The sequence below is a fragment of the Branchiostoma belcheri genome, unplaced genomic scaffold, assembly GCF_001625305.1.
Source record: "Branchiostoma belcheri isolate BF01 breed outbred unplaced genomic scaffold, Haploidv18h27 scaffold44, whole genome shotgun sequence".
NCBI lineage: Eukaryota > Metazoa > Chordata > Leptocardii > Amphioxiformes > Branchiostomatidae > Branchiostoma > Branchiostoma belcheri.
Window position 1 is genome coordinate 642496 of NW_017804065.1, and position 9403 is coordinate 651898.

Below are 9403 nucleotides of genomic sequence, written 5' to 3' on the forward strand. Positions count from 1 at the left end.
TCCCAGAGAATTCTGTTGCTGTATCGGGTAATCTTTCCACTTTTTCTAATGCGTTGAAGATACCCCCCTCCCCACCTGTCTGTAGTAACCCGATACCACTGGACTCAGCTGCAGATGAGTCTAATGTTTCCAGGTCTGCAGCAGATGCGGACTGTTCCAAGGTCATGGGCTGCATGGTGCTGGGGTCAAGGTTGAGTTTCACGATGGGAGGGAGGTCGTCGGTTGCTGTGGAGCTGACCTCTGACCTGTCATCCTCCATGCCGGAATCTTCCTCCCCAACACCTGCAGCTTAACAACAAGCATGATGATAGCTCGTTACTACCAGTTATAAAAGGCATTATCCTTGTTTTATTGTCGTTTCACATCCTTCCGCATCCACGTTGTTGATTCATATCAATTATGGAAAAGAAAAAGATCAATAACATAACCCACACAATGACAAAATATACAGATACGCAAAATACAAACGTCAAAACTAAAAAAGATTTGTCAGGTCTGTAGGTCTGTATCCACTCTTTCCTTCCTGAGTTTAATCGGACGTAGGCTACAGGATCTATATGATATCGATTGATCACATCAAATTACTATAGATTATAACACAGCATTCCACAAACCTGAGAGTTGGGAGGCACTTCCAACCCTCTGCTGACCCGCCTCCTTGAAGATGGATGACTGAGTGATAGTTCCAGGTCTGGTGAGCACCGGCAGCAGCCCTGGGGGAGGGGTGCGCAGCAGCTGTTGGAATGTCTCCAGGGAGGCTGTGACCACATTGTGATCAGTGTGTTGAGAGTAATGCAGTACCAGCTCAAATATCTGTGGAAAATAGTGATACAACAAGGCTATCAGAGATGGCACACTTCAACTCCTTTACCCATTACTACTTTGTGACCCTTCCAGTCCTACAGATACAACAATGCTGCATAATACATGTAAAATACAGAAATGGAAATGGAAATGGAAGAAACACACAGACACCCACTGACAGACAGGTAGACACACACACACACACACACTGTGCTAGACCCAAATGCTATGACAGGACCCATGAAGTTTAAATATTCCAAGGACCAAGACATTCAATTGGTGTGGCAACATTTCTGAGGCTATACAAGCTAACCTGTACAAGTTGCTCTGTATTGACGGACAGTTCAGGATCTTTCTTGGTGACCCCAAAGCTGCCCTTGAGACTGTCATCCTCAAGGTCATGCAGGGTTGCTAGGTGTGGCACCAGGTGACGCAGACACAGCAGCACGCCTAACAACGTGTGAGACTTCCTGTCCTCTTGGATGGGGATGACCATGCCTGCGTCAAAAAATGTCAATAATGTACTATTTTTCTAGACTTCTCAGTTGCAGTTAAACCTTGCTACAGTCTGACCTGAGTACTATAGCTAGTAACCACCTCTGCATAAGGACTACCTGTGGCTGCATTTCTTTGGTCCCCTAGAGCAAGATCAATATCATTTTTCCAATTGACAATTTTGTCTGTGGTAGCCAACTGTCTACTGATACTACTTTCTTCAAGTTCAACTGAGACAGGTTTGAATGTAAATAGACCTGTGGTGCAAGGAAAAGTTAGTACTGCAATGTGGCTTCTGCAGGGAGACATCTCACAAGTGCTGATATGCAGTAGGAGTAATCTGAACGGGCCTTAGCATACCCAGTAAGACAGTCAACAGCCAACAGAAGAAGTGGCGTGGTTTTCTGGAGTACTGGCAGAACACGACGAGGGAGCTGGCTGCAGTACGTCTCGTCACGGCTGACGTAGATCTTAGGTTGGGCAGGAATGTCTTCAGCAGGACCTGCACACAATCAGAGAAAGCAGGCTTCAACTCCTGTTTTTTTTTTTGTGCCAAATTAAAACGAAGCACAGAACCCAAAAATGGTGTAGCCTTAGCCTTATCACTTACCTTGATTTCTGCATCATTAGTGAAGCTCCCCAGCACTGGGAAGGTTTTCTTTAAAGAGTTAGCAAGGGTCTCCTGTACAGCGTCCTCCTGACGTCGACAGATCCGGTTGAAGCAGGGCAGGAGGTTCACCACGTAAGGACGACACTTCTGCGGTCTGATCAGATGGGACAGTTCCGCAAACCGCCACAGGGCAGCCCGAAGGCTTCTCGCTGCTCCATTCTGAAAAATAATGCAGTATTTACCTTCTCTCTGTTAAGTGCTTACTTCTAGTATGTATGCACCAAAATTATCATTGGTTGCAGAATATGTTAGCAAGAAGGGGTTAAGCAACAAGAGAATCAACTACAAGTCTTCACCTTACCTTCTTTATTTCTTTATACAGTTCAACTTGAAGGCGGCCCAGGTTGGTTTCCAGCAGCATCTATACAATACCAAGGACAAAAGTATAACAAACATACAAAAACTTAAAATACAATTTACTATTTCAATACTATGATGTATGTATGTGTGGGTTTGTGTGAGTGTGTGTGGGTTTGTGTGTATGTATGTATGTATGTACATATGTATGCGTGTGTTTTCAACTTTGCTAATGGACAAGCCTGCCCAGCAAGTACTAAACAGAAGTCAATGCAATGTTGTGTTAAGGGGGGGGGCACAGTTACACGGATCTCTGTTTGCCTGGTTGCTATTGTTTAATGTGACCTTGGGACTGACCTTGACTGTCCGGTTCAGACACTCGTCAGCCACCATCCTCACGTCTGACTCCTTGTCATCACAGGAAGCCAGGAACATCTCCATGGAGATCCCCAGGAACTTGGGAAATTCAGCCATGGTCCTACATGAAATTAAGAATAACTAGAGTAAGACGACAGATACATTATCAATCCAATGCCATATACCTGATGACAAGTATGCCTAGTATATGATTACAAAGTTGAAACCAAAGCTTTAGAATAAAAATGATCACGATAAGAAGCTGAAAGCACACTTTCCCACCTGAAGTTACTGGCACACATGGCATCTGCTATTGTTACCAGGTGAGCAACTCGGTCTTTCTTGCCCACAGCAAGCTCTTTCTTCCTAAACATTGTTTAGAAGTGACAACAAACAATTTCAACATCAACAGCTCTGCACTGATGATAAACACCTTTACACCATTACAAATATATATGGTAACTAGTTGTTTTGTTGCTGTAGGACTTGTGTGATTGTAAGCAAAGAAAAATGAAGGATGGACAGGTACAAAAAGTACTCAACTAACTAAAAATGACAGTGGAAACATGTTGTATACAAACGTAGGTAGAGAGGATTCTTAAAAGAAAAATGTTGCACCAACACCATTGTCCAAGCTACACAGTAACAATCATTGAAACTAATGATTTATCTAACTGTAGAGTTACTAATGAAGAAATATCCAACGCACCATACCAGCATGTGTATACTACAATAAATTAAAGTCCATTATGTTCCAGCCACCTAAACAAATTTTGCGACACAGTGAAAATCAAGAGTATTTTGAAGTTTACTGTAGAGACGATAGCAGCAATGTAATAAGAATGTTCACAAAAAAATGCAAACTAAAAAATATTGTGCAGATTGACATTTACCATACTATGCTGATGTCTATAACTATTCTGTAAAGCTCTACAGTACAGTCTCCACCACCATCCTACATGCCCCTCACGATAAGAAATGTTTCAATGTTTCATTCTGTCCTACCCAGTGGCCAGACTCGCCACAATATCTCGGGCAACTTCAGTGAACTCAGCTGGGCTAGTAGTGAGCAGACTACCAAAAAACACACAAAAACAGAAGAAACATGGAAGAGAATTTTTTACACAATCATGAATTATTGAAATGTGGGTGAATACAAAATCGAGAATCTGTTCTTATCCACAACAGGGTAAATGACTTGACAAATGACATGTACTGTAACTATCACTAAAACGATCTAAATGAGGTAGTGAGGTTTATAAATTGTTGATGTCAATGTCATTACTGGCCAGTTGCAAAATCGATCAATCAATAAAAATTCGTAATACCATGATGATGAAAAATAACATTATCTTTCCAGATATGTCAAACTAAGTCCCTACACGAATGGAAGTTTTATCAAAATATACTACATTGTACTGCAGCTGTAGGTTGCGCAGATTAGCTCAGCCCCTCCCCCTTGTTTTGTTATGCCGACAAAGGCTATGATCACATCCTCTTTGTTCAGATTTTATTTCGGATCGCAGTTTTTGCAAGGTTTTGACGGGGATTTCCATCACAAAACTACTGTTTGTAGGACTTCTTACTGTAACCACAACAGTACTAGCACCTTAGAATTCTAGATCAATTAATATTTTCTATTTTTCAAGGGTCAACTCACTTCGACATCTGACCAACTGGAGCCGTCTGGCTAGAGGATGCGGTCTCCTCCCCCGTGACAGTTCCCTGTTGGAACGCCTTCAGCGACTCGAAGGCCTTCAGAAGCTTCTCCGTAGTGGCCATCGTAGATTATTAAACCTTCAGCTTAGCAGAAATATCATGCTCGACGCTGTGATCATCAGAATTATGCGGCGAAAAGAGCTTAATAAAAAATCGTTCGTGTGAATCAAAATTCACCTGACGGCAGCCATTTTGGAAAATTTCAATAGCCGATACCATAGACGTAATAGGGGATAAAAAATAAACTATCGCAGCAAGTTCCAGAAAGCAAGTCAGAAATTAGAAAAATCTTACTTTCTACTTGTATTTAGATACAAATAAAAACACCACTTGATATTCAATGCACTGGCGTGCCGCGTGCAGTTATTTGTATGGTAAGTTAAACGATTATCTTACCTATTTGTGTTATATATGGTATGTTCCAGTTCCATCATGCTTTTTGTTCGTCTGGGTGAATTTCACCGCTAGCTACAGAGCAAAGGTATAGTTTGCTGTCCTCTTTTCCGTGACTAACACCAGTTTGAGGTAGGCTATGACTGAAAATAATACCTACTAGCACCATTGGCATTAAAATTACGGAAACGAAACTTTAATTCAGCTCATAATCCCTTTGCAGAAGACTACGTTTCATGAACGTGTTGCTGGGGTACCGTTGCTGGAGGTCTTCAAAACGTTGACATGGCGTCGAATCCGACGAAAACCTATGGGTTGACCATCCCAAAGAAGGGGCTGCAGAAGCCAACAGCCATGGTGGCCAGACCTTCCATCTTTGGAGACGATTCCGACGAAGATAGCGCCCATGAGGCAATCAACCGGTCCTTGCAGGTAAGTCCCCTGACACGAACTAAGGTACATCTGCCCCCCTCCCCCTTTCAACCTGAAATTCGATTTTATGTAGTTGATTTAAATACATAACAAAACAAAACGAAAAAGACGTACTAAGTTCATCTGTTGATTTTCAAACGTTTTGCACTATTTTCAAACTATGACGGAAGAAAGTAATCTAAAAGTGTTTTGTCTCAGTTGTACCAAAATTGTACCTTAATGAGTTAATCTTTCATAGAGTGATGCAGCCAAGAAGAAAATCAGAAAGCAGACGCAGCTTCAGATGGCCAAGGCGATGGAGGAAGATGCCAGCGTCTACGAATACGACAGCATCTATGACGACATGAAGAAGCAGAAGGAAGAGAGAGCTGCTGCAACAACTGGGCACAGGGTGGAGAAGAAGCCCAAATACATCAAAGCCCTGCTGTCGGCCGCACAGCGTCGCAAGATAGAAGAAGAGAGAAGGATGGAAAGGAAGGTACAGAAGGAGAGGGAAGAGGAAGGAGCGGAGTTTGCAGATAAAGATGCCTTTGTGACATCTGCTTACAAGAAGAAGCTGCAGGAGTTGAGGGAGGAAGAGGAAAGGGAAAGACGGGAGGCTGAAGAGGAAGCTAGGAACGACGTAACCAAACAGAAGGATATGAGTGGGTTCTATAGACACCTGTTGGCTCAGACTGTCGGGGAAGATGCACCTAGTGGGTCACAGGTCAAGGTCAAGGAGGAAAAGACTTCTGATGATGAGACTGCAGCCACAGCTAAGAAAGAAAAACATGAGAAGACTAGTAATGTAAACAGGGAGGACAGTGACTCTGGCTCAGATGATGAAAGGAAGGGGAAACATAGCAGAAGAGAGCACACCAGGGACAGGTCTGAAAGAGAGCATGAGGGAGGCAGGGATAGAGATGATAGACACAGACATCGGCATTCTGAGAAACACAGGGAGAGGAGGAGAGAGAGAAGTGGAAGCCGTGGCAGGAGTAGGGATGAAGAGAGGGATGAAAGAAGTCATAGGGATAAAGATAGGAAACATCATGGTAGAGACAGAGACAAAGATCGACACAGGCACTCAGAGAAACGTCATAAGGAGAGAGACTATGATGAACCAAAGGCTGAGAGAGCGAGGGACAAAGACTCGTCTCCTGAGCCAGAAAAAAGTGAAAGGGATGAATCAAGTACTAATACTAGTAACAAGGAAGAAGGGACAGACCAGGTCAAAAAGGAGGAAAGTAGCAAGAAAAATGAGAAATCAAAGTTTGCTAAGAGGAATGAGGGAGAGTCTGTGATGTCTGCCAGGGAGAGGTACTTAGCTAGGAAAATGGCAAGAGAAACTGCAAAGGCAGCCTTTGGAGAGCCACTGGAATGATGTAAATGTAAATAATGTAACTCTCCTTGCTTGATTTTGTATGGTGTGCAGTGATACCCATCTTCAATTATTTGCAGTGTAACACTATCCAGGTGCTGTTAGGATTTCATTACACCTTTGATTTTTTTTCAGACTAGACTGCCTGAATCCTATGCCCTTTTTTATTCTAATTGTTATAAAACTACTCAGTCAAGAGGCAGATAATTGGTGGTTTAGAAACTTTGCATACTATTTTCAGCAAACATATGATACACAAATAATACCACACAGTTCAACAGTATAACATTACATGTACTTGCAAATATGTACAAATAAGTTTCACTTTCAGAAGTAGCAAAATAAACCATTCAATCTGTGGACTACATGTACATTGCTGTTACAAACTGATTTAAAGCTTATTTTCTAGATAGACTGGAAATGATGTAAACAAACAGTGCTCTTTGTACAAAAATTCTATACACAAAATACAGTTCAGGAATCATTCATTTTTCTTTGCCCATTGTGTTTTTTTAATGATTTTTGAGTTGGTTTTGTCTTCGAATGGATAGACATTTTATACCTTTGGATGTAGGTGATGAAACATTGGTCTCTTTGAATTTGAACAGATACTGAGGACTTGAAGAATCTTCACAAGCCTTTAATATTAACTTGCAGCTGAAGGTGCATATTTTAAGTTTCAAGAGCATAGTTCTGTCTACAAGTACATTATGGTATTTTTTCTCCCCTAACCTTTTATAGTGCAACTGTCATACATGTAGAGATAGTCCAGGAATTCATCCTATTCTAGCTATTTCCTCTCCAAGGCCAAATTTTCACAAAAGTTTCATCCAAAGCCTGATCTCAATGAGATAATGCCATCCCAAAAGAGGACTATTCCAGTGCTGTGTCTGCCAGGTCTGCCAGTACTGTCTCTTCCCCTGGGTCCTGCAGGGTCAGTTCATCATTCAGCTGCCACACACGAACATGTCCCAACTCATCACCTGTAGCCAGCAGCTGCCGACTGCAAACAGACAGGAAGAAACATTTCAATACAAGGTCGAAATGAAGCTAGTGATGAAACAATGGTCTCTTTGAATGGTAAAGTAATGAAAATGTAAACATGAACGAACATAGGCATACAAAATGTACACCATTATTACGTTAGGGAACATCAAACCTATGCTCAACTAATGTTACACATTATCATGACAAGATTAAAATATATCCTAGTTTCCCTACTTGTGCAGGTTGAACTCGAGAGTGTAGACAGGTTTCTTGTCAGAGCCAGCTTCCAGTGTACAGACAGGGTTGACCTTGTGAACCACAAGGTCATAGATGAGAAGTTGCCCCTCCCCTGTTACCACGGCGAACACGGATGGTCTGACCGGCGACCATCGTGCTGAGAAGATGTACCCTGCAGCAGGCTCCAGCTCCAGTACAGGCTTTGCCTGGCCAGGGAGAAATACATATTCAATATACAGCACACTCACTACAGACATTTTGGAAACAGTGTTTGATGTTCACGTACTAGGGGAATTCAGAAGTTTTTGAAGCACCCACAAAATCAGTCATGGCTATTATTGAACAAAAGCATAACCAAGATACCATTTTAGATAAAAGTATACAAACTTTGCAATGATATGTAATGCTATGTCACCTTATCTCCAATGGCATTCTACATTGTACTATCAGATTAACAGGTGTGTTACCTGCAGCATACTGTAGACCCTGGCAGTTTGGTCTATACCACATGTCAGGAACAGGTTCCTGTGATAGGGGGAACACTCCACTGCATACACCGGACCAACATGGGGGGTAAAGGCAAAGCTGACAGGGTTCTTCAATGGGACAGATGACTGGATATGAGCTGGAAATGTCAAAAAGATGTCAGAAAATTATAAAACAGTGATGTATCTGTTAATAACACAGCAGCTTTAACTCGTTAAAGGTTCTAACACACATGGGAGCAGGTATAAAAAATGTAAAAGGAACAAAAAACAGATTTATTTAATTGCCAATGACAACTGTACATAATTCTTATCAACTACCAGTTAGTAAGAATTTATCCTACTCCGAGAAGAACTAAAAAACATTTGGTCCTTATGACAATTCTCATGTCACAGACTGACCTGCAGCCAAGCGATCGGATGAGTTCATGGAACACTTAAAGACACCACCTCCTTCTGACCCAACAACAAACAGCGTCTTGTCTTCATGGGTGTAGGAAATAGCAGTCACTGAAAAAAACAGTTACATGTAAGTAAAACATTTTGATACTTAAAGAAGATCTCTGTCTGGACAATGCTAAAAAGACAAATTGATTACAGGTGTGAAAAGGCTAGTGTACCCCTGAACTGCATATACCCTGACATACATGTATTATGTCCATGGCAGGGGTACTGTCTGGCCTGGTTCACCTGTACTGAAGAAAATGAAACCAAAAGAAGGCATTATAGTAGACTATCACATATTGGCAATTATAGGACATGAAAAGTTTACCTCCCATCTCTGCATCTGGCCTCAGTCTTCCCTTCCTCATACTTCTGGGCATGCTTTCTGCCAGCAACAGGAACCTGAAAATACAAAGATTGTTGGAAAATTAACATAGAAGGATCATTGAAAGGCATACAACTGGTATCAACATTCAGATAGATATTTAAAAGGAAAATTCATATGAAACCAAGGTCTAAATAAATATACATGTATCTTGAAATGTAGTACTGTAACAGACTATCAATATGTGCATACATTGATGTAATCAATGATCAGGTTCACATTTCTTTTAGTAATAGGGGGGGAAAGGCGGTTTTGTGGCGTGTTAAGTTCCACTTCCTGCTATACGTCTCATCCCAGATGACTCAGTTTTGTGTTGGGTCAAACAAGGAATTGCTGTT

General features: G+C 41.7%; 3 protein-coding genes across 8 annotated transcripts in view; 1 reads left to right on the plus strand and 2 right to left on the minus strand.

The window, feature by feature from the left end:
* Positions 1–4662, minus strand: part of LOC109478414 (huntingtin-like) — a 36448-nt gene extending 31786 nt beyond the window's left edge. Inside the window, exons 1-10 of the mRNA XM_019779943.1 lie at positions 4284–4662; positions 3629–3697; positions 2906–2989; positions 2624–2744; positions 2271–2330; positions 1910–2128; positions 1660–1801; positions 1118–1302; positions 615–813; positions 3–282 (exon numbers count right to left, since the gene is read on the minus strand). Of these exons, the coding sequence (XP_019635502.1) occupies positions 3–282; positions 615–813; positions 1118–1302; positions 1660–1801; positions 1910–2128; positions 2271–2330; positions 2624–2744; positions 2906–2989; positions 3629–3697; positions 4284–4405 (1481 nt within the window). The 5' untranslated portion in view covers positions 4406–4662. The remainder of the gene's footprint in view (positions 1–2; positions 283–614; positions 814–1117; positions 1303–1659; positions 1802–1909; positions 2129–2270; positions 2331–2623; positions 2745–2905; positions 2990–3628; positions 3698–4283) is intronic.
* A 98-nt stretch (positions 4663–4760) lies between these two features.
* On the plus strand, positions 4761–6598 carry LOC109478509 (nuclear speckle splicing regulatory protein 1-like). 2 transcript variants are annotated; one of them, XM_019780100.1, is made up of 3 exons: positions 4761–4823; positions 4959–5167; positions 5406–6598. In XM_019780100.1, the coding sequence occupies exons 2-3, from the start codon at positions 5021–5023 to the stop codon at positions 6528–6530; spliced, it is 1272 nt and encodes a 423-aa protein (XP_019635659.1). In that variant the 5' UTR covers positions 4761–4823; positions 4959–5020; the 3' UTR covers positions 6531–6598. The 2 variants fall into 2 exon arrangements, with proteins under 2 accessions (XP_019635659.1, XP_019635660.1); XM_019780101.1 differs by having other exon boundaries at positions 4767–4867.
* A 521-nt stretch (positions 6599–7119) lies between these two features.
* LOC109478508 (WD repeat-containing protein 34-like) overlaps positions 7120–9403 on the minus strand; it is a 12615-nt gene continuing 10331 nt past the window's right edge. For all 5 annotated transcript variants that reach the window (XM_019780091.1, XM_019780093.1, XM_019780097.1 and 2 more), the window contains 5 exons: positions 9009–9082; positions 8639–8746; positions 8219–8376; positions 7749–7957; positions 7120–7530 (listed from right to left, as the gene is read on the minus strand). In XM_019780091.1, the coding sequence (XP_019635650.1) occupies positions 7401–7530; positions 7749–7957; positions 8219–8376; positions 8639–8746; positions 9009–9082 (679 nt within the window). In that variant the 3' untranslated portion in view covers positions 7120–7400. The remainder of the gene's footprint in view (positions 7531–7748; positions 7958–8218; positions 8377–8638; positions 8747–9008; positions 9083–9403) is intronic.

Coding starts and splice junctions, on each gene's coding strand:
- LOC109478509 (XM_019780100.1), top strand. CDS start 5,021: ATGGCGTCGAATCCGACGAAAACCTATGGGTTGACCATCCCAAAGAAG. Junction 5,168..5,405: donor CAATCAACCGGTCCTTGCAG/GTAAGTCCCCTG, acceptor AATCTTTCATAG/AGTGATGCAGCCAAGAAGAA.